Genomic DNA, 26,251 nt, shown 5'->3' on the forward strand with positions numbered 1-26,251 from the left:
GTTGGGATATCATTGACCCATTAGTTTAGACGGTATCTGAATATTATTCAAACCCAACAAAAGGTGGGTTTGTATGAAACACACTATTTTAAAATGCTAATTTTATGTGTTTATTTAGATAACTCTAATAAGATTAATATTATATCCCTTGTGGATCCACTTGATTATTGGAGAATTACTGCTGAAAAATATGCAACTTTGTCAAAACTTGCAACAAGTGTCCTATCTGAGTTTGTCTTCAGTACGGCAGGGGATATAGATATGCTACATCATAGAAGCTTATTGCCAGAAAATCTAAAGGTCCTCATATTTATTTTAAAAAAATCGAATATACAATAATTATATATATTAAATATTACAATTCTATAATTCATACCAACATAATAATAAAATGAATAATTATTAAATATATATTTTTATCTATTACAATATAATTCTTTTCAAAATAATAGTCTTAATTCTAGAAATAAAAATAAATAAAATTAAATTCATTAGAAAATATTAATTTTTTAATTATATTTGGTTCAAGAGTGGGTGGTAAAAATAATATAAATATCGGATCGGTATTGAACCAATATCGGAAAATACCGGATCGGATAAGTGAAAAATATATAGATCGGCACAGCCCTAACAAAAACAATATCCCGAATATATTACACCAAAAATAATATTATAAATAAGGCATCGCGAAAACTGGTAAGCGGAAAATAATTCCCCGGAAATTAATTTCCTGGAAAAAAATCTTCAGGTAAATAATTTCTAGGAAATAAAATACCCGGAAAATAATTCTCCGGAAAAAAAATCCCAGGAATAAAATTCCCCTGGAAAATAATTTCCCAGAAAAAATTTCCCCACTATATATTGAATTGCTAATGCATTGCTAAACTGCATTGCTAAATAGCAATCAATCATAAATAAATCAAAATTTTATTATGTATATTTTATTAATGATAATTTTTTAAACTTAAAATATACTTAAATCATTTTTTTTATTATAAATGAAGATGAAGAATATAATAAAAAATCATATAGTATATAATTTTATTTTTATTTAATATTATTAGTAAGAAATATATTTTTCTAGCTTTTAAAACAAAAGTACATTTTATTTAATTTTAAAAATTAACAAATATATATCCGTAAGAAGGCGTTATATGTTTTAATATATATCATTTTAGGAAACCGGAATGATGATTGGATAGCACTTTTTTTATATTTGGGTATATATACTAAAAATTAAAAATTTTTTTTAGGTTTCTTTGATGTTTAATTTATGAGTAGGTTTAGAATAGTAAAACAATGGAAATTTTCTAAAGTAAATATTGCTGGCGTTATTTATCAAAATCTCTTCATTTTTGTTTTATACGTGTATATTGACGTGCTAAGCACTATCCTAAAAAATTTTTTGAAAATAATTTGATTTGACCGATTGCCGAGCTCAAAACCGACCACTTACTAAATATTCGATTGACCAAATTTACTAGTAATATAATTTGAAAAATGTTGATTTTCGTTTTATATATCTATAAATACGTATAAAACATAATCCTAAAAAATATTTTTAAAATATCGTGATTTGGCGGATAACCGACTCGTAGCTCACCCAATGACTAAATACTGAATTGCTGGCGTTATAAATCAAAATCTCTTAATTTTTGTTTTATACGTGTATATTTACGTGCTATGCATTATCCTAAAAAATATTTTGAAAATAATTTGATTTGACTGATTGCCGAGCTCAAAACCGACCTCTTACTAAATATTCGTTTGATCAAATTTACTGGTAAGCGGAAAATAATTCCCCGGAAAAAAATCACCGAAAATAATTCCCCGGAATCCTTGGAAAATAATTACCCGGAAAAAAATTCCCGTAGAAATATATGAAAATTATGAAAGAGGTAATTTAGAATTGAAAAGAAAAATGTGAAAGCAAATTTTTACTGAGAAAGGTTATTTCCTTATCTACTTTTCATCTAGACTTGAATAGATATTAAACAGGTAATTAAACCACATTATATTTACCATGCAGAGGGGGTGGTTATTTCTAACACGCCACTGTTAAAATATATATAACATTAAAATAATATTATGACACTATTCTGTTCCGTATGCTAATATCAGTTTGAATCCCGGACAAAAATAACATAATGGAAATTTTTATGGTTAATTTTTAAAAATTGTATCTGATTATAAATTTTCAAAAAAGTATTAATATTAATCACTGATTACAAAAGCTTATTTAATTCAAAGACTATCTCAAGTAGAACATTACAAAAAAATATACTATTTTATTTATTCTAAATAATATTTGTTTATTTTTATAAATATTATAATTTTTAATATATTTAATTCATTAAAGAAAACACATGAGGGACTATAATCTTAAAATAGAAACTTTTTTATTTAAAAGTTTCCAACTCCGGAAGTGTTATTACATAATCCCAGTTAGTTTCTTATATTATTATTTATAATGTTGAAAGGAAATTTATGCTCAAAAATAAATAAATTTATATATTTGGGTGATATATTCTTTGTAATTTTGAAACAAACGATTTTCATTTAGTTTTTTTTATTACTTTTTATAAAATTTTCTTTTACTATTTTAAATATTTTTGATAATTTTAATAAATTTTTTATGTTTATTTTTCCGTTAAATAAGCATGCTAAAATTTTTCATGAGGGATATTCCTACAATTATCATAAAACTATGAAAAATTTTAAAAGATATAAATGTACATTATATAATACTGAAAAATGCCCAGTTATTTTGAAATATTACAATGAAAATGACTATACATTGGAAAATACGCCTCATATTAATCCTATAAATCCACATGAATATCAAATTGAAAATGCTATAAGCACGATGAAAAGAAAAGCCTCTGACTTGCCAAATATATGCAGAAGAAATGTCTAAATTGTCTCCCGAATCCAGAAAAAGACTTCCGAATGAAGAGAGTATCAAGAGGACACTTAGAAATCGCAAAATAAAAAGGTTTCCTCCTATTCCGGCCACATTGGAAGAATTAAGCATTTCAAGTTAAATCATATTTATGTCTTTTAATTGGAAATATCTTTTAATATTAGTGGATTGGGCTACAACCGGATCTCCCACGAATGAGAGATTTCTTTTGCATGATAATGGCGGAGATTCTAATGAACGGATAATTATATTTGCCACCGATTATATGCTTAAAATGCTAGCCGAAACGAAAACTTGGTATATAGACGGGAATTTTAAATTGGCTCCTCATTTATTTTTGCAGCTATATGTAATTAGAATACCATTTAAAACACTGTATATAACAGCGGCATATTTCTTGTTACAAAGAAAAACGTATTCAACATATGAAGAAATTTTTAAGATTTTACTCGAAAAAGCCCAAGAACGGAATTTAGTCATAGATCCGATAACAATTTATATGGATTTTGAAAAGGCTGCAATCAATGCCGTCGAAAATACTCTAGGTTTCTTTTTACGATTTAATTACATCTATATACTATCGAGATATGCTAGGACCTTGATTTTAAAATGTATTTTGGACCTTGGAACTTGAAATTTTTTTTAATTCTAATTTCCTTTTTCTGTTGTTTTTAGGAATATTTTAAACGATTTTTTTATGAGTGTAGGATGAACTAACCCATTTCTAGTAACACTGTGTGACAAATTTTGACTTGATTTTTTGGGAGAAAATAAAATAAACATGTTTTAAGACAGTAAATTCTTAGAAAATAATTCTTCAGAATTAATTTTATCAAAATTTTTAAATATCTTATTTGAGAATTATTATTTCGTTGATTTATTTATAGGGAATTTTTTCTCCTAATTTATTAATTTTGTAATTTTAATTATCTTAAAAACGGAGATTTTTTTTCGGGGAATTATTTTTCTAGATTCTTTTTTAATATAGCTTACATTTAGTATATTTATTGTGGCTTTCGTTCTCTTCGCTACACTGCACAAGGTACGATTCCCAAACAATTTATTTTAAATGAAATAGTTACATTTCTCATATTTAAATAAATATATTATGCTAAGCTAACCTATCTCATATTTTACTTTTAATAAACCTTTTATCGGTCCGTTATCTCACCCCTTCCTTCATTATAGGATTTAACTTGTAATATACAATAAATTTATTGAATTTAAAACAAATTAAACAATAACATAAAATTTATCGAATTTAAAAACATTTAATGGTAATTTCCGCGAATATGAAGTTGATGATTTATTTTCAAAAAAGATACTCCAGCAGTAGTCCGCCAACATATTTATACGATTCTTGCCGGGAATTTAAATTGAAAACTTAAGACCCCCAAAACAAAATTCTTTACCATTTTTCTCAAAAAGCAATCGATAAAAAATTATAAAAATTAATAAATTTATAAGGAAATATAAGTCTAACACTATCACCAATTTTCAGGGATTTTCATTTGATATTTTTTAAAATATATCCGTATAAAGACCTAAATTTTACCATTTTGAGATTTCGAAAAGTTGCCTTTATACGATAATATTTTTAAAACTTGACGTGAAGGGAAAACTTAGAAAACGAATTCGAACTCAATATCAAATTCTGCACCAAAACTTGTTTTTATTTATTTTTTCTCCCATTTTTCTTGTCACACAGTGTAATTAATAAAAATTGATAAAGACATAAATATTAAATAAAACCTATACAATAATTTTAATCTATATTTTTCAACTTTTAGGTAGAGATATCAACATCCAAGGATGTTTTTATCACTCAATCAACTCATAGAAAGATTCAGGAATTGGGGTTAGAATCATCATATCGGAATGATCCAATGTTATGCTTATTTGCAGCTATGATCGATGAATTAGCATTCTTACCTATACACGATGTCAAAGGAGGTATGGAGTATTTAAAAACCATTGTATCGGATGAAAACAAAGAATTATTGTTTTATTTTGATAAAAATTATGTGAATGGAGAATTGAGACATGGGAAAAACTCTCAAAGGCAAGTAGAGCCATTGTTCCCACCAGAAACATGGAATGTGTTCAATGTTACGATTGCTGGGGAAAATCGAACAAATAATGTATGTGAAGTGGAATAACCGATTTAAGCATATTGTAGGCAACAAAAAACCGAAGATATGGGAATTACTCGAAAAAATAAGGATGGAAATAGCGGTTGATATGGGAAAAATCGGCCAATGGAATATTGGGACATACACTCCCAAAAAAAATTGTATTTATGCAACGAAACAAACTATTTTAAAAATTTATGCATTGATTATTTAGAAGAGAGAAGGGACTTGCCCAATTTTCTCTCTTCGATTGGAGAACATATACGTTCTAGAATTGTTTCTTTTGAATAATATAATTTATTATTCTATATATCATTTAATAAAATTATAATTTCTTTTCTGTAACTTTTGAAAAAAATTCATAAGCAAAATAATAATTGTTAGATTAGAAAAATATAATACTCACTGCTGATAATCACCTCTGGATGTATTTTGATTAAAGTGGTCAGCATTTTTCATTACTTTTGGCAGTATTTAATTAAAATTGGGCAGTAAAAAATATAATTTTGCAAGTTTAATAGTGTTTTGTATTCAGTCAGTTAAATTCTTAAAGTAGGTAAATACTTCAGTAAAATAATTTTTATCAAATAGAGGGTATCAGATTGAATTACTAATTTCCTATTTCGCCACAAAATTTATAAAATTATATTATTTAATAGCTTATCCTTGTAAAAACAAAAAGGAGTGCTATTTAAGAGTTAGTAAACTGTGAAAAGCCTTTTATCATATTTCTAAAAAAATGATTAAAATTTGTGTAAAAATAATTTTTCAATAAATACCTAAAAGTTTATGAAAGTGTGTAAAGGTGAACTAGATTTATTTAACTTTCGTTTTATTTTTTAAAATCTCATATCCTCGAAGAAATTTGACTTTAAAAAACATTTCTATTTTTAAATACTGCAGAGCAGATCCGGGTCACGGGATTTTTTTTCCGGGCAATTATTTTCCTAGATTCAAATTTACTAGTAATATAATTTGAAAATTGTTCATTTTTGTTTTATATATCTATAAATACATATAAAACATAATCCCAAAAAATATTTAAAAAATATCGTGGTTTGGCGTATAACCGACTCGTATATGTTTTACTCGTAATTATAGATATATAAAACAAAAAATGAACATTTTTCAAATCATATTACTAGTAAATTTTATCAATCGAATATTTAGTAAGTGGGGTTTTGAGCTCGGCAATCAGACAAATTAAATTATTTTCAAAATATTTTTTAGGATAATGCTTAGCACGTATATATATACGCGTATAATACAAAAATAAAGATTTTTCCATGGATAACGCCAGCAATGCAGTATTTGGTCATTCGGTCGGTTTTCGGGTCAAATCACGATATTTTTAAAATATTTTTTGGAATTATGTTTTATACGTATTTATAGATACATAAAACAAAAATCAACATTTTTCAATTTATCTTAATAGCAAATTTGATCAATCGTATATTTAATAAGTGGTCGTTTTGAACTCGGCAATCGGTCAAATCAAAATATTTTTTAGGATAATGCTTAGCACGTAAATATACACGTATAAAACAAAAATGAAAGATTTTGATAAATGACGCCAGCAATATTTACTTTAGAAAATTTTGTTTTACTATTCTAAACCTACTCATAAATTAAACATCAAAGAAACCTAAAAAAAATTTTTAATTTTTAGGTTTTTCATATGTATATATACCCAAATATAAAAAAAGTGCTATCCAATCATCATTCCGGTTTCCTAAAATGATACATATTAAAACATATAACGCCCTCTTACGGATATATATTTGTTAATTTTTAAAAGTTTTAATAAGCTAGTAAAATATATTTCTTACTAATAATATTAAATAAAAATAAAATTATATACTATATGATTTTTTATTATATTCTTCATTTATAATAAAAAAATGATTTAAGTATATTTTAAAAAAAGTTTAAAAAATTATCATTAATAAAATTTTGATTTATTTATGATTGATTGCTATTTAGCAATGCATTAGCAATTCAATATATAGTGGGGAAATTTTTTCCGGGGAATTATTTTCCAGGGTAATTTTATTCCGGGGATTTTTTTTCCGGAGAATTATTTACCTGGGAATTATTTTCTGGGGAATTTTTTTCCGGGTATTTTCTTTCCCAGGAATTAATATCCGGGCATTTATTTTCCGGGGAATTATTCTCCTAGATTCGCGAATACTGTATAGCAAATACCGCGAATGCACCATAGTAAAGGTATTACCGAGAAAATACTTCGCGAATGTATTACAGAGAAAGCCTTATCACGAAAATATTAGGGCAATAACGATATCACGATTTTTATAAATTAATTTATATTTTACAAATGGTTGTTATAATTAAATATGAAAATTCCTTTTGATGATACTTGCACATTTTTTCTATCTCATAATATGAAATTTGTCAATAAATATATTTTTATTTTTACGGAAATGATAATTTTATTTTAGGAGTACCAGTCCCAAAATATTTTTCCAATACCCTTGTTTTAAAGCAATAAGGAGAGTTGGTTATTGAAAATTTTTTGGCCTTTAATTTAGACACTTTTTATAAATATATATATGCTGTGAAATATGCATTTTTACAATAAAAATATCTTAATAATGTATTTCTAATAATGAATATCTTTTTGTATAAATTTATTCTTATTCATTTTTATTAATGATATAGAAATATAAATAGATAATCAAATTCATACCATAATTTAAAATATATTGCCTTATATTTATGAAAAGTATATGTTCTTTGGTAGCAATTAAAGAACTGGTGATATATAAAATTTGTGATTTGTGCATCCACAATTTGTCAAACGAGGAAGGGTATGTATAAAGTATTTGAGGGTTCTTGAGGATGCAAAACACTAACTAACACTCTTTTTCGAAATTACTTTCTAAAACATAGGTCATCTACCATTGATTAAAATTGATACTTGTTATATATCCATTTATTTTTTCATACATTAAATTCGCATTAATATTCGAGTGAAATGTTAAATTTAGCTTCAATTTTATCCTGAGAAATTTGATAAAAAGTATAAAATGTTTGCGTTCCTGGTATTGTACGCCTTATCGATTCACAATTGTTTCCTCTTCCTCTATTTGGTCTTCCATCATGTAAGAGAAATCTATTCCTTAATAAAAATTAAGAATCTTATAACTTTAACATTTTTCTTAGAATAGATAAAAACTTTGTAGGACAAATTATTTGTTCTGAAACAGGTCTTTGCAAACTAGCCCTGACCATTAAATTTGACTGTGCCTCCGATTTCGTCATAAGCCGATATACCTTGAGATGTGGCCCAGAAATGCTCTCAGCTTTCATTCAAAAATCATCTACATGGTTCAAAAGATTTATTAAATTTGCGGTTCTAGTAGCGGACTATATATTTTTGGAATAAATGAACAGTAATTGTCTTATAATTATAAATAAGAGAATCCGATATAATTACGCAACTTAAATTATCAAGTGCTTGTAATAAATAACATAAGGATGAATGGTAATTCCAGTAAAATCTATGTACTTCATCTTGAACCACAAAGACATAATTTTCAGAAAAATTTGACTAAACGATATATTCTCCTTCATCTAAATTCATGCTAAGAAGTTTAAAAATTTTACAGGCGTGAAATTCTTCATTTTTAGCACCTTCTGTATCTAAGGAACCAGTTGTGCTAACTAAAAGAAATGACTTTCTTATTTTTTATTGATCTAAATAATTCCAAAAATTTTTACTAATTTTTAAAAGGGGTCGGCTGAAAATGTGCCTTTTTGATAGATTTGCGAGTAAGTATGATTGCTGTCATTAGTATAGAATTTAATTCGGCTTAACTTTTTTAACAGTATATGAATCCATAATTTTATTTATATATTATGTGATGTTTTTTGGATCCATTGATATCACTTTTAGAGGACTGCAAGCGGGTTTTAGCCAACAAGCCTGCATACTAGTTGTTTTAACAATTTTTTAACCCACCCGCCCAATCTTTAAAAATGGCTGGTTAGGTTCTTTATTTATTTTAATATATATTAAAACTTATAAAATAAGTAATATTATGAAATAAAAAATGATTTTTAGTCTGTTCTGCTTATTTCGGCCGAAAAATATTTAAAATTCACTCGCCTATTGTTTCAAAAATATTTTCTAACTCGCCCGCCGAATCTTTAAATTTTTTCAGAAAAGCCCCTAGAAAATGACCGAGTGGGCTAAAAACCCACCTATTACAGACCAATCTATATATTTTATACTAAACCAGCTTTTATGCGAGATATTATAACGTTTTCATGTTTCTTTGCTCATTCTTAAAAATATATGCATAAAAATATATAATAGAGATTACCGAATCTTTTTTAAAAAGGTTCTAGAGGGTTCTGTATTCATCTAGAGATTATTTGTAATAATAAATGATCTAATATCAATTGGTAAAAAAAAAAGGATATATTCGGGAGTCATCCTAGAGTCCAGAGCCAGGCCGAACTATAAAAAAATCGGGGGCGGGGTCTAAATTTTAAAATACAATATCATTCAATTTTGTGAATGTATTTTAAAATTTTTGCAAGAAACAAGGCGGCTATTTTTTATTTGTATTATTTTTACAATTAAAAATATATTACATTTTTCTATTAAATAAATTTGGGCCGGGCGACAAATAATTCTTATTTTAACTTCGGGCTGGGTGGATAAATGAAATAAAGTGCGAGATAAGTGGGCTTGAAAAATTAGGCTCGATGTAGACCTCTAATTTATCATAATAATAATATTAAAAATTATTTTAAAAAATAAGATAAATATGCTTACAAAATATGAAAATTGCAAAAACATTAAATTTAGAATGGGCTATTTTAACAGAATTGTTAAATCAGATAGATCTGGTTCCAGTATGGCACATCTCTAATATATAATCAAATCACTCTGGATTTCGTTATTTTTTGGAAATAGTTATCAATTTCACATTTTAAATAAAAATCCCAAAAACATTTTTTTGAACCGATTTTTGGGGGGTTTAGTTTCAATCATTGGAAATAAAGAAGACAACTTGTAAAAAGGTTAAAATAAAGTAAAAAGATAGATAAAAATAGAATAAAATATATGTATAAATAATGCACCAATAAAACAAACGAAAAGAATTAATCAAAGATAAGAGTAAGAGATACATGATAGAGAAATGGAGAATTACTTGCAATTTTGACATGTGACATCCGATTGGAGACTTCCAGTAAATATCTGGTCTATTATGCAATTGCAATTTTCATTAGTCAAACCATTTGAATTTTCCTTAGTTAAGAATGGAGTAATGTGATTGGTCAAGCCAGTTACATGTGACATGGAAGGTATGCGGGGATTACTCAAAGGGGAAATTTGCAAAGAATCTTCTTGAATACCTTTACGAATTATTAATAACGTTTTGGATTTTAAAACTCTATTCTAGTTCTAATATATTTTATACTTAGTATTATATACTAGCTTTGAGAGTTCAAGTTTGTAAGATATCCATTTAACTAGGGCTGTGTCGATATTAAATATCAGATCGGATCGGTGCCGATATTTAGCGTTTTCCGAAAATATCGGATCTGGCCGATATCTGTAGAAAACCCGATCCGATCTTTTTACTTTTCTTTTTTTGTTATTTTATTTTATATACATTAATTTTACGATTATAATATTTCTAAATTATTTTTTAAAATATTTCTTTTTTAAAATAGATTTATAGTATTTTAAAAGTTTTTTTTTATAAAAATAGAAAGGAACACCCAAATTTTTATTTATTTTAAATCTTTTTAAATAACGCCAATTTTTTTATTTATACTTTAAATAAAAGAATTTTTTTAAATATTGTATCTGAATTATGAAAATATTTTACAAAAGACAAAGATAATTTTGCAAAATGCGTTATCTGCGGAATCATCTGAGTTTGCCTTCAGTACGGCAGAAGATATAGATAGTCCATATCGTAGAAGCTTATTCCCAGAAAATCTAGAGGCTCTCATATTTATTAAAAAAATCTAATATATTATAATTTTATATATTAAATATTACAATTTTATAATTCCAACATAAAATGGATATATTATTAAATATATATTTTTTTATTATAGTCTTAATTGTAGAAATAAAAAAATTAAATTATTCACCTCGATTTTTTGCATAAAAAATATTGATTTCTTAATTACATTTGGTTCAAACGGGGGTGATTAAAAATCAGGAAAAATATCGGATCGGTATCGGATCGGCTTTGAAGCAAGATCGGATCGGTGAAAAATATGTGGATCGGCACAGCCCTACATTTAACATTAACCATTTTTCCTTAAATTCCTTTCATATATATTTCACATTCCATCCACTTAGGTTATTGTCCTCCTTATTACTACTCCAAACTTATAATTAATTTTTTCAACTAGGGTGAAATTTCCCTGACTTTAAATGCCGGAATATATTCTTTATTTCATACACTCATTCTTAATTTTAGTTTCTCTTTTTAATAATTGTTTATTCACTCTTTTTTTTCTTTTGTTTATCTTTTTCAATTGAATAATTACATGTTTCGGATTTCCATTACTACATTCCATTAGCTTTCTTTATAATTTTTCCACTTTATATCCCTTCTTCACATTATTATCAATTCAATTTCCTCTTTACAATTCCTGATACATCACTTCCTATTTCCTGTCATTCACTTTTCATATTTCCTTTCCCTTCTCTTCAGAATTATTATTTCTTTCTTTCTCTCTTAAATTTTCTTCTTTTGGATTAATTTCGGACAAGCTTATATAGCAAGATCGGGCAGTAATTAAATATATATGCAATATAATTACAATCCTTTTTGTAATTAATTACACCTTTAAAAAATAGTAAATAATTATAATTAATTTCCATTATTTTTATAATTACTTTTCTTAAATTTAATTAATTTTTCAGGAAAAACGATTTATAATTGTAATCAATCAATCATATTTTATTTTTTGAGACAATTTGAATCAGACATAATCTCATTTGTATAATATATATATTTAAATTGAATATGTACAAGATTATAATAAATATAACTACAGAATATATTATTAAATTAAATATGTAATAAGCATATAATAAATATTTATATATTACAAATATTAAATTTTTGTTTCTAACCTTATTTTTTGAAAATATCCGTGTTAACACAATATTGTTGTTAAACACCAACTTTGTGGCCAACTTAAATAGGGTTTAGTGAAGCGTTGAGTCTAAAAAATTAATGAGATTATTTTTTTAGGTTAAAACCTAATAAGTTTTGGGAGTTGGCCAAAGTTAGGTGATTTAACAGCACTATTTATATACTGATTCATCAAAAGAAAATGGTTACTAATTAACTTTAGCAGAAATTTTAGCAGGCGGCTGAGTTGATCAAATTTATTAAAAGTATAAAGCCCCTGAGTGTCGTTGAAGATCGTTTCTCATTTTTTAATGATTTTTTACTGATTACAAAAGATTACATGTAATTAGTAATTAATTACTTTAGAGGAGAAATTAATAATTATTAAAAAAATTGCAAGTAATTGTAATTAGGAATTATACCTATCTGCTATATAGCATATCGAAAACCGCAATGAAAAACTTTTTCTTCTTTTTAATTTATTTTCATTCTCTCCTTCATTATATGCTATTTCACGATTAATTTATTTTACCTAAATTAGGGAACTAGAAAGACAAGTGGTTATAAAAAAAACGAGTGTATATTAGAGTCCTGCAAAACGGTCTAGTCAGTCAAGGCTTGACCCGAAAAATATTAATGTTATATTTCATTCATATTCTTTCTTTTTTGCTTGATTCTTCTTCTCTGTTCCATGGCGATTTCCAGGTTTACCCAGGTAGGCCAGTTTTCCCTCTGATTTCTTATCCATTTTTGACGGTCCTGAGCATCAATATTTGTAAGATTCTTGTTCATTTCTCCACGTCATCTTGGGCATTCCTGTAGGTCTTGATTCTCCTACTTCCATCAAGGTGCATCTCTTTACCAGGTCATCTTTTGTCATACGTTCCACATGCCCAAATCATCTTAGTCTATTTAGTCGCATTATCACTCCAATCATTTCTATACCCAATCTTGTTCGCAATTACTTGCTAGTTTCTCTCTCTATGAGATACCCTACATATCCATTAAATCATCCTCATCTCTGTTCTTTCTTTGACTTTGTGGGTCGTTTTCATTGCCTATGTTCCGCCGCCATAAACTAAACAACTCCTCACACAGCCTACTTAAAATTTCCCCTTTAACTTCAGAGAGACTTTCATATTTGTTAGAATAGACGACATCTCTATGAACTTCTTCCATGCTTGTCTGACCTTGCACAATGGCTGAATCTACACCACCATCTGCGTGTAGCATATCACTCAAATAACAATCCACTTTCCTAGAACCCATTGCCAATATCCAGACTGCCATTTTCTACGTTATCATTATTATTAAGTACACCTTTTATGCACGTCCTACAAATAAAGGTCATTCTTGCTAACATCAAACTTCCTTTTTTCTCGCTACATCTATTATGCACCCATTTCTGCATCTGATACATTGGATTGAATTTCCAGCAACTCCTTTCCCAACATCACAAGGCCACTTGCTGGATTCCTCCATCTTTAGATATTACCCACCAATCAACACCTTTGTCTTTGCTGCATTCATTTTCAAGTCCTTTGCTTTCATAGCCCTCTGCCTTCTAAGAATTTATCCCTCAATTCTTCCTCACTGCTTGCCATTTATACAAGGTCATTTGCATATAATAGCCCCAGGGAAGTCCTTCACACATTTCTCTAGCCACCACATCCATTACTAAGATAAATAATAATGGATTCAGCACGGATCTTTGATGAAGTCCTGCCTTCATTTCAAAGCTTCCATTATCTCCATCATCCGTCCGTACCACAGTTTGTGCTCCCACATAAATTACCATCACCAACCATGCGTGGCTGCCTGTCACATGCTTTCTTCAAATTAACAAACGCTTAATACAGTTTCTTTTCCTTCTTAAGATACTTCTCCTGTATTTGTCTAACCACAAAAATTAAATCTGTGGTGCCTTTCCCCGATGTAAAACCAAGCTGCATTTCATTTTAGTTTGTTTCCTTATCCGCTTCTCTAGCACACTCTCAAATACCTTCATTGCATGTTCCAAGATTTAATAACTATGCAAGACCCGCAATCTAAAGGATCACCATTCCCCTTGTATACTGGGATAGTTATACTTCTTCGCCAATCCTCAGAGATAGTTCCTTCTGTGACAATTAGATTGACTAAATTCATTAACCATTCAATCCCTAAGTCATCTGAACCTTTAAACATCTCTGATACCACCCTCGTTAAACTCGCTGCCTTTTCATCTTTTTTACTTGATTAATATCACAATTATAAAATATTAAATAAAAAAAAGTTTTATAAGAATTAGAGTATGGGAAATATTACTATTCATTTTTAATTATCCAAGTTATTGCTAATTTGTAATGCATAACATTAATATAGAGAATTAAATATTTTTTTAAAAATTCGGGCCACGTGAAGCAACGGGTGGGTCATAATTAAAAAAACTGTTACCAGATCTCGGATGGGCGGGCTAGAGTAAAAAAACTGATTTTGTCATAAGTTCATAATTATACTATCATTCTTATTTTCATTCTTCTATCATTCAAAATTTACCTCGAGCATGTCTATGAAGCACATCGAGAGCGGCAATAAAGAACTCATGGGCGTCTTGCTGTTCGTATCCTGACAGATGGCGCGCATTGCTCCAAACCAGGTGCAAAAATCTGTTTGGTGCATGTGCCACACGTCGACCAGGATCACTGCAGTAATAAGCAGAAGCACTTTGATTAATTGTTGGATTTTGTATATTGCTATGATTGGCTAATTTCTCGGAGGGCGCGTAGCATGGTTGACCAATAGGAGAGGACAAGGAATCCACAAAAGTTGAAGAAGGATGGAGAGAGTAGAACTGTTAATATATTAAAAGAGAACAAATTTTTTAAAAAAGAATTAGAAATATTTTAAAAATAGTGAGATTTCAAAAAGATACGAAAGATAAGATAATAAAGATTTCAAAAAATAAGAAGCTTGAAATAAAAATAAATAACTAATGCTGAACTTCAAATAAAAATGCGTTATTCGTTACATCAAAAAAAGAAACGCATTACCGTTACTCGTTACCTATAAAAAAAAACGCTATTAACTGGCTATTCAGAAAGTAACGCATTATTTGTTGCTTGATTAAATATTATATACAAAAATAATATATTATAAGATGAGATCTTTTTATAATTATTTTTCCTAAATATAATATTAATAAAATTATACAAAAATTATATATTATAAGATAAGATATTTTTATAATTTTTTTTAACAATCGATTTTCAAAATTTTGATCAGATAAAGAAGAGAGTGCTCAACACAATGGGAGGATTGTATTATATTTAATAAATAAAAATTTTAATTAAGAGAATTTGTTGAAAAGGGAGGGATAATCTTTATTTTGAAAAAAGCTTTCTAAAGAATTTTTCATTCTAATTTTTTTTAATCATTATCAGAAAATAATCTGGTATGAATATTGTTTTTTAAAGGAATCAAAGCCTGATTTTTCTTTGTCACGATATTTTCTCAAACTAGAAATAACTTTAAGCGATCTACTTTCGTTGACCTATATTTTTAATTTGAGTTCCCAAATTTATTCCACAATTTAAGAAATATTTGAGTTGGAACACAATTTTAAAAAGTGTAGACATTTACATTTGATTGTTTAAATTGGTGTAAAAAATCTTTCATATTAGGTTCAGGGCTGGTTAAATCATATTCATCTGAAGAAATATGTACAATTGACATAATATTCTTTATAAAATAAATTATAATATTAGAGAATAAGAATATAAATTAATAAGCTTGATTGATTCAATATTAATTAGAATAACAATCTTGACTGAAATTTAACATCGAGAATTTAATGAAAGAATTTGGTGTTTGATCTGACTTAAAAACTTGGCTTAAATTATTTATAAAATTCAAAAAATAAATAAAAATAATTTTATAATACAATATGTTTTTTCCATATTTTTTAAGAAAAATTTAAAGTAACGAGTAATGTTTTGCGGTACTGTTACTCAAAAAAAGGAAACGCGTTATCGTTACTTGTTACTTCTATAAGAAGGTAACGAACGAATGGCGTTTATTTAACGCCAGTAATAATGACCTTACTTTACAGCACTATAAATAACAGATTGATTTAAAAGAAAGTTACTTCTTGGAAAAGTGAAGCCAATTCACAAAGCAAGCATTCTTTTGCATCTGGCATTTTACATGAGTGCAAATCGTTGAGAAAATAGCATTTGAAAACCGGGACATGAATAAATGCTTGCAGAATACAGTTCATAAAACAAGTGTTTCCTAAATTAATAAGACCTCTAAGACCTAGGAATATAATATAAAATATATATATTAGATAAGCTTCAATTTTAAACCATTTAAAGCTTATCCCTCAAGATAGACATTCAAAGCAACCATAAGCCGCACAAATTAATAATCAATATGTAAAATAGAGTCATCGAATCAATTTTAATTTTATACTTCTTTTCTATTTTTAATTTTTTGCCTTTTGTCTCATAGTTGCATTGCGATACTTAAATTACAACATAAATAATGGTAAATAATATAGCTATGCTATCGCTTAATGAATCATCCCGCGGCTTAATTTTATCATGGCGCTTACTATAAATGAGGCCTAATACTATCTAATTTGAAAAAGTACAACATGCTACATCAAATAATTCAGTTTTAGATATTTAACACATTATTTTCTTAAAATTTTATTGTACATTTTTAGATACGGAACTAGAAATAATAGACCGAATTATAAAATTCTATGCAAAAAAACTACTTAAATTTAAACTCCTTCCCCTTAATGAAAAAAAAATTCTTGAAAATGTTTTAGCTGAAACTTTGACTTAGTTTCCCATGTTGGAGTTTTAATTGATTTGACTATGTTAATTTTCATGAATTATATTATAATTGTGGAATTTGATTAGAGGGTAGTGACTTAATGATTAGTAAAGTTTCAAAATTGGTGTTTCCAAAAGCTTGCCTCACTTCACGCTTAGAGCGTGATATAGTTTTCATTTTGTTAATAACTCAGTTTCTTTTCGTGGTTCTCATATTTGAGTGAGTTAAAATACTAGTCAGCACACCAGTTATAGTTTTTTATATTTTCCATTTTAGCCCGATATCTCTGGCAATTTTCTTCTTTCTGTATAATGTCTACCAAAGGGATTAAAACCCGTTACTGGTTAACGGTGCATATATGCACCACCTCCTATATACCTTCTTTTAACATAGTAGTTTTTATTTTAAAAAATAATAAAAAAGATTTTTATATAGTTCAGACATTGTACTTCAAAACTGGAAAAGAAAAATATGAAAAAAAATATTTTTTTATGTTCCTAAGAAACCCTCAAACTTTGCGAATTTATGAGGTCTAAAATGCAAAATTTTCTAAGTGATCTCACAAGCATATTATAAAATTATTTCGATGAAAACTAGTGTGTATATATTCTTTATAGATATATCAATATTTATCAATCATTTTTGAATTTTTAAATAATTAAAATTTTAATAGGTAACCACATAAAGTTGACTGTTGCATATATGCACCGTTAACCATTAAGCAGTATAAATTATTTTAAAAAATTCAAACAAATGAAATTTAACATAATGAATTATAATTTTTTTATATTATACTTAAAACCACTACCGTCACTAAGGGTGGGAGGAGGAGGGGTGGGTGGCTCGAGCCCCCTTAGAATTTTTTTTAAAAAATTTTATACCCAAAAAAGACCTTTTGAAAATAATTTAAAAATTTTTTTTAGCCCCTGAGATTAAATCGAATAATATATTGTTCCTATTATAATTTTTTATCCCGATCAAATTATATGAAATTATTAGGTTCATAAATATTCAAAAGTTTAAAATTATTTTTAGCCTCTTCCTTTCTGAAGATTTTATTTTATTTTATTTATATAAAATATTATGCACCTGTTTTGTCAATTCAATCAAAATAATAGATGACTAATAAAAAAAATCAAGATTCTACGAAAATAATTTGTCAAGATATTTAATTTTAATAAATTTTTTTAATGAAACGTTTTATAACAATTGAACAAGCGCTTGCTCAACTTTTTGAAGAGGAACCAATTGAAGAAAGAGATATGGTTATAATTCCGCCAAACCCCTCTGCAGTTAGTGATGAAGAAGATTTCGATAAAAATGACGTAACAAATGTCGGAGTTTTGCCTTCAGATACAGCTGGAGAATTGGAGATTCATAATTCAGTTGATGACGACCTTCCAGAACCATATTCTACAAGAAGCTATTCTCGAATTTCTCACAATTTAAAATGGAGAAAAACGGATGCAATATATTCTTCAAGCCCTTTCAATGGAGAAAAGGAAGATGTAATAAAACTTGAAAATGATTTACATGGTAAAAGTCCATCAGATATATTTTCTTTAATTTTCGACGAAGACTTATATTCCCTAATTGTAGAACAAAGTAATATTTATGCTAAACAAATGAATAGACCTAACATATGCATAACCATCCAAGATATTCAGAGATTTATTGGAATTCTATTTTTTACTGGATATCATTCTCTCCCACAAGAAAGAATGTACTGGTCTAATGATAGCGATATTTCTATTCCAATAATCTGGGATACAATGACCCAATTACAATTTCGAAACTTGAAATATAATATCCATTTGGCAGACAATACAAAAATAGATATACATGATAGATTTTATAAAGTTAGGCCTTACATTAATATATTGAATAATAAATTTCAGCAATTCGGAATTTTCAAACATCATTTATCAATAGATGAACAGATGATACCATATCGAGGAAGACATTCTTGCAAAATGTTCATAAAAGGAAAACCAATTAGATTCGGATACAAGTCTTGGATATTGGCTTCTTCCGACGGTTACGTATTCTCATTTGATATATATCAAGGAAAAAGCGAAAATAAATATGAATATGGATTAGATGGAAATGTAATCATAAAATTATTAAAGGCATTGCAAAAACCAAATTATCATAAAATATATTTTGATAATTTCTTTTCATCATTTAAACTCTTGTCATACTTAAAACAAATGGGATATTTTGCAACTGGAACTGTGAGGGACAATAGAATAGAGCATTGCCCAGTTGAATCTATAAAGGTTGTAGCAAAAAATGAAAGAGGATATTATGATTATAGGTTTGAAAAATTAAACGAAATATTGTAGTTCGTTGGAATGATAATTCGGTGGTGACCGTTGCATAGACATGCCACACTATCTCTTTGCTTTCTAATGTTTCAAGGTATTCTAAGAAAATATCTTCTAAAATAAAAATTCCTCAGCCAAATATGGTAACTGCTTATAACAAACACATGGGTGGAGTTGATCTATGTAGTGTTGTTAAACGGCTCGTTTTGAGCCGATTTTTAAAAACGGCTAACTCAATATTTCGTTCAGAATAGTAATACGTAAGCCTGAAGATTTTGTTTGTAGAAGGAACAATGGTTTGGACATCTATTAGCGAAATCTCGAGGCTTAGACAATATTTTTCTGGCTAAAATATTGAATTAGCCGTTTTTAAAAATCGGCTCAAAACGAGCCGTTTAACAACACTAGATCTATGTGATAATCTAATATCTACATATAGAATATAAATAAGAGGAAAAAAATGGTGGTGGCCAATATTCACCAATTTTATTGATGTAGCTTTGGTAAATTCATGGAAAATCTGGAAATTCGTGAATCGAGATGACAAGAAGAGTTTGCTTGCATTTAGACGAGAAGTTACTAACTACCTCCTTCGAATGCCAGTAAAAATTGAAAAAAATTCAAGTACAGGTTACGCCAGCCAGTTTGCATTACAGTGTGAAAACCCTATTGATTCATCTGGACATTATTTATCCAAAATTATAGATGGAAAAAGACGAAGATGCAGATATTGCCATACGCACTCAAGATATATGTGCCAAACATGTCAAATCGCATTCCATATTAAATGTTTCTAGGATTTTCATAATATATAAACATTTTCTCTTTTTTATTATAAATTACAAAAAAAGAATAAAGATATTTGTTGTTTTTTGTCTTATAATATTTTATATAATTTTTATCTTTTTTACATTCCTCTTCCGGTATGACTTTCACATTTTTTACTATACATCTATCACATCTCCTTAACAAATAATCCACTGCACTTTTGGTACTACCCTAAGTCATCAGCTTCTCTTATTCTTTCTAAAACATTGTATGTATTACAGACAATCATATCCATAGCATCACTAAAATCTAAAATCCTCTACCCTTCCAAATTATCATATCCATAGCATCACTAAAATCTAAAATCCTCTACCCTTCCAAATTTCTCATTCCGTAACGGAATCCTCCATGTACTCCTTCATAACCCTCAATACACGCTCTCACATGTCAATTCAGATCACCAGCCAGGATAATCCCCTCTTCATTTGCTAGTCTCGATATCGCCCCCAATAGACTGTCCCAAAATATATCTTTCTCTTCTTCATTTCTTCCAACCTGAGGAACACGAGATAATATTATATAGCTTTCTACCAAAAATCATCTTGATAACCATTATCTGGTTATCTAGCCTGCTCACTTCGTCTATCGTGTCCACCAATTTCTCCGCAACCAATACCCCAATTTTAGCTTTACCATCATTGCTTTCTTGCCAGAAGAATTTATACTTTTCACTAGTCTTGCCAATCGTTCTTTCGCCATTGCCTTCCCATCTTATCTCTAGTATGCAGTACACATCTATATGCCTTATATGCAATACATCGACAAAATGATAATATTGAATATAAATCAAATCAAGACTGCTATGGAGAGTTAAAACAGTAATTATAGAATTTTAAAAAAAATTTAATATTACATAGATTCATTTTTTACTATTATATATAAAATAAAGTTAATATCGTCTTAAAAAACATTTATTTGAATTTAACCATAGTTGACCGGTCAAATGCACACTGCATCAAAAATTTAGGTAACTTTGACTCCTTTCTGACAGATTAACTATTTAAGAGACATAGTGCCATAACCAGAATTTTTTAATGAGGAGGGGGATGTTTAAAATTTTTATGGGGCGTCGCTCTTAAACCCTATATTACCTGGCCATTGGCCGGGTCCCTACTATAAAAAATTATATTATCGATTTTTCGGTGGTCTCTATATAATTTTCTTTAAATTGGCTAAACAAGCCCTATTTCTAAAATGTGTATTAGTGTCTGACTTTAACCAGTATAAAAGAAAAAATTATTAGTAACAAGATTTTGGCCATCCATACGATTTAAAAGTGACTAAGCATTTATTCAGTAAATTTTATTTCATGTTTAGATCTTGTTTATTAATTTAACCCATTAATGGTCAAGATTTTTCTAGTGGATAAAAATGCTCAATTTTTTCAAATTATATTGATTAATGCTCAAATATGATATTCTAAAAAAATCAGCCAAAAAAAATAATACTAAATATAAAATCTAGCCTGGTGCATATATGCACCGTTAACTATTAAGAGGAATGGTCAAGATTTTTCTAGTGGATAAAAATGCTCAATTTTTCAAATTATATTGATTAATGCTCAAATATAATATTCTAAAAAAATCAGCCAAAAAAAATAATACTAAATAGAAAATCTAGCCTGGTGCATATATGCACCGTTAACCATTAAAAAAGATAAAAATTATATAAAATATTATAAGATCAAAAAACATTCTTTTTTTGTAATTTATAATAAAAAAGAGAATATGTTTATATATTATGAAAATCCTTGAAACATTTAATATGGAATGCGATTTGACATGTTTGGCACATATATCTTGAGTGCGTATGGCAATATCTGCATCTTCGTCTTTTTCCATCTATAATTTTGGATAAATAATGTCCAGATGAATCAATAGGGTTTTCACACTGTAATGCAAACTGGCTGGCGTGACCTGTACTTGAATTTTTTTCAATTTTTACTGGCGTTCGAAGGAGGTAGTTAGTAACTTCTCGTCTAAATGCAAGCAAACTCTTCTTGTCATCTCGATTCACGAATTTCCAGATTTTCCATGAATTTACCAAAGCTACATCAATAAAATTGGTGAATATTGGTAACCACCATTTTTTTCCTCTTATTTTTATTCTGTATGTAGATATTAGATTATCACATAGATCAACTCCACCCATGTGTTTGTTATAAGCAATTACCATATTTGGCTGAGGAATTTTTATTTTAGAAGATAATTTCTTAGAATATCTTGAAACATTATAAAGCAAAGAGATAGTGTGGCATGTCGATGCAACGGTCACCACCGAATTATCATTCCAACGAACTACAAATATTTCGTTTAATTTTTCAAACCTATAATCATAATATCCTCTTTCTTTTTTTGCTACAACCTTTATAGAGTCAACTGGGCAATGCTCTATTCTATTGTCCCTCACAGTTCCAGTTGCAAAATATCCCATTTGTTTTAAGTAAGACAAGAGTTTACATGATGAAAAGAAATTATTAAAATATATTTTATGATAATTTGGTTTTTGCAATGCCTTTAATAATTTTATGATTACATTTCCATCTAATCCATATTCATATTTATTTTCGCTTTTTCCTTAATATATATCAAATGAGAATACGTAACCGTCGGAAGAAGCCAATATCCAAGACTTGTATCCGAATCTAATTGGTTTTCCTTTTATGAACATTTTGCAAGAATGTCTTCCTCGATATGGTATCATCTGTTCATCTATTGATAAATGATGTTTGAAAATTCCGAATTGCTGAAATTTATTATTCAATATATTAATGTAAGGCCTAACTTTATAAAATCTATCTCTATTTTTGTATTGTCTGCCAAATGGATATTATATTTCAAGTTTCGAAATTGTAATTGGGTCATTGTATCCCAGATTATTGGAATAGAAATATCGCTATCATTAGACCAGTACATTCTTTCTTGTGGGAGAGAATGATATCCAGTAAAAAATAGAATTCCAATAAATCTCTGAATATCTTGGATGGTTATGCATATGTTAGGTCTATTCATTTGTTTAGCATAAATATTACTTTGTTCTACAATTAGGGAATATAAGTCTTCGTCGAAAATTAAAGAAAATATATCTGATGGACTTTTACCATGTAAATCATTTTCAAGTTTTATTACATCTTCCTTTTCTCCATTGAAAGGGCTTGAAGAATATATTGCATCCGTTTTTCTCCATTTTAAATTGTGAGAAATTCGAGAATAGCTTCTTGTAGAATATGGTTCTGGAAGGTCGTCATCAACTGAATTATGAATCTCCAATTCTCCAGCTGTATCTGAAGGCAAAACTCCGACATTTGTTACGTCATTTTTATCGAAATCTTCTTCATCACTAACTGCAGAGGGGTTTGGCGGAATTATAACCATATCTCTTTCTTCAATTGGTTCCTCTTCAAAAAGTTGAGCAAGTGCTTGTTCAATTGTTATAAAACGTTTCATTAAAAAAAATTATTAAAAATTAAATATCTTGACAAATTATTTTCGTAGAATCTTGATTTTTTTTATTAGTCATCTATTATTTTGATAATTTTGATTGAATTGACAAAACAGGTGCATAATATTTTATATAAATAAAATAAAATCTTCAGAAAGGAAGAGGCTACAAATAATTTTAAACTTTTGAATATTTATGAACCTAATAATTTCATATAATTTGATCGGGATAAAAAAATATAATAGGAACAATATATTATTCGATTTAATCTCAGGGGGCTAAAAAAAATTTTTAGGGGGCTCGAGCCCCCCACCCCTCCTCCCCCCACCCTTAGTGACGGTAGTGGTTTTAAGTATAATATAATAAATTATAATTCATTATGTTAAATTTCATTTGTTTGAATTTTTTTAAATAATTTATACTGCTAGAAGGTTAACGGTGCATATATGCAACAGTCAACTTTATGTGGTTACCTATTAAAATTTTAATTATTTAAAAATTCAAAAATGATTGATAAATATTGATACATCTATAAAGAATATATACACACTAGTTTTCATCGAAATAATTTTATAATATGCTTGTGAGATCACTTAGAAAATTTTGCATTTTAGACCTCATAAATTCGCAAAGTTTGAGGGTTTCTTAGGGATATAAAAAAATATTTTTTTCATATTTTTCTTTTCCAGTTTTGAAGTACAATGTCTGAACTATATAAAAATCTTTTTTATTATTTTTTTAAAATAAAAACTACTATGTTAAAATAAGGTATATAGGAGGTAGTGCATATATGCACCGTTAACCAGTAACGGGTTAATCAGCATCGACTAGTTATAGAAGATCTCACTTTTAAAGACGCCAGAATCACTAAAAGAAAGTTTGTGCCAAGGCTGAAGGTTTGGAAATTGAACGAGGAGAGTACTAGACATCAATTCAATATGACATTGGCGATAAGGGAGCCGGAGGTGGCACAAGCATATGATGTAAACGACAAGTGGGGAGCCATGAAGAAAGCCTGGGTGATGACAACTGAGGAGGTATGTGAATGGACAAAAGGGCCGTCTAGACATAAGGAGACTTGGTGTTAAAACCCGGAGGTAGCGAAAGCTGTGGATGAGAAATGGAAATGCTTCAAAGAATGGTATAATACTAAAGATAGTGATAACGATATTTACAAGATGGCGAAAAAAATGCTAAGAAATTAATAGCGAAGGCGCAAGAAAAAAGGCAGGAGTTTGCTAAAGAAATGGAATGCGCTGAAGGAATGGGAAATGTGGTTCGAATGGCAAAGCGGATGGCAAAAAAGAGGCAGGATGTGGTAGGTGTTAAATGTATGGAAGGAAAAATGTTGATTGATATAGTGGTATTAAGAACACCTGAAAGATCTGCATGGAAGGACTATTGAAGGAAGAAAATGAATGGGAAAATAATGTTAATTGTGCAAAGGTAGAAGGTCCAGGGTGTAAATTTGGAAAGGACGAAATAAAGAGAGTAGTGAGAAAGATGAAAAAAGGAAAGGCATCGGGTTTAACGATGGTGGTATCAGAGATGTTTAAAGGTTCTGATGATTTAGGGATTGAATGGTTAATGAATTTAGCCAATCAAATTGTCACAGAAGGTACTATTCCCAAGGACTGGGGGAAAGGTGATCCTTCAGATTGCGGGTCTTACAGAGTTATTAAACTCTTAGAACATGCAATGAAGGTATTTGAGAGGGTGTTATAGAAGCGGATAAGGGAACAAACTAAAATTGATGAAATGCAGTTTGGTTTTACAGTACAGGAGAAGTATCTTGCGAAGGAAAAGACTGTATTATGCGTTTATTGATTTGGAGAAAGCATTTGACAGGGTGCCGCGCGACCTTACTAGATGGGCCTTGAGAAAATCAGGTGTGGAGGAATGGTTGGCTATGGCAGTGATGGCAATGTATGTGGGAGCACAAACTGCACTACTGACGGATGATGGAGATAGTACAACTTTAAAGTGAAGGTAGGACTTCATCAAGGATCCGTGCTGAGTCTATTAATATTTATCTTAGTGATGGATATGGTGGCTAGGGAAATACGTGAAGGCTTACTTAGGAGCTATTATGTGCAGATGACCTTGTATTAATTGGTAAAACAGTGATGGAGAATTGAGGGATAAAATTTAATGGAAGATGACTATGGAATCATAGGGCCTGAAAATGGACGCAGCAAAGACAAAGGTGATGATTAGTGAGGAAAATCTAAAGATGGAGAAATCGGTGTATGTGGGAAAGGAGTTGCTAGAAATTCAATCCAATGCCCAGATGCCAGAAATTGGCAAATAATAGATGTAGCGGGAAAAAAGGAAATCTGATGTTAGCAAGAATGACCTTTATTTATAGAACGTGCATAAAAGGGGTACATAATAATAATGATAACGTAGAAGATGGTGGTCTGAATATTGGCGATAGGTTAACCCTAGGAAAAGTGGATTTGTTATTTTGGTGATATCCTAAACGCAGATCGTGGTGTAGATTCTGCCGTTGTTGCAAGAGTCAGACAAGCATGGAAGAAGTTCAGAGAGATATCGTCTATTCTAACAAATAAAAAATAAAGTTTACGTAATGTGAGGAGTTGTTTAGTTTATGGCGGTGAAACATGAGCAATTAAAGCG

General features: G+C 28.7%; 1 protein-coding gene across 4 annotated transcripts in view; it reads right to left on the reverse strand.

The window, feature by feature from the left end:
* LOC135926092 (ubiquitin carboxyl-terminal hydrolase 22-like) overlaps positions 1 to 26,251 on the reverse strand; it is an 89,468-nt gene that overhangs the window by 42,721 nt on the left and 20,496 nt on the right. For all 4 annotated transcript variants that reach the window (XM_065461772.1, XM_065461775.1, XM_065461773.1 and 1 more), the window contains 3 exons: positions 16,318 to 16,487; positions 14,730 to 15,024; positions 10,239 to 10,443 (listed from right to left, as the gene is read on the reverse strand). In XM_065461772.1, the coding sequence (XP_065317844.1) occupies positions 10,239 to 10,443; positions 14,730 to 15,024; positions 16,318 to 16,487 (670 nt within the window). The remainder of the gene's footprint in view (positions 1 to 10,238; positions 10,444 to 14,729; positions 15,025 to 16,317; positions 16,488 to 26,251) is intronic.

The sequence above is a fragment of the Gordionus sp. m RMFG-2023 genome, chromosome 3 (assembly GCF_954871325.1).
Source record: "Gordionus sp. m RMFG-2023 chromosome 3, tfGorSpeb1-WG-v2, whole genome shotgun sequence".
In the NCBI taxonomy this organism is placed as follows: Eukaryota; Metazoa; Nematomorpha; class Gordioida; order Chordodea; family Parachordodidae; genus Gordionus; species Gordionus sp. m RMFG-2023.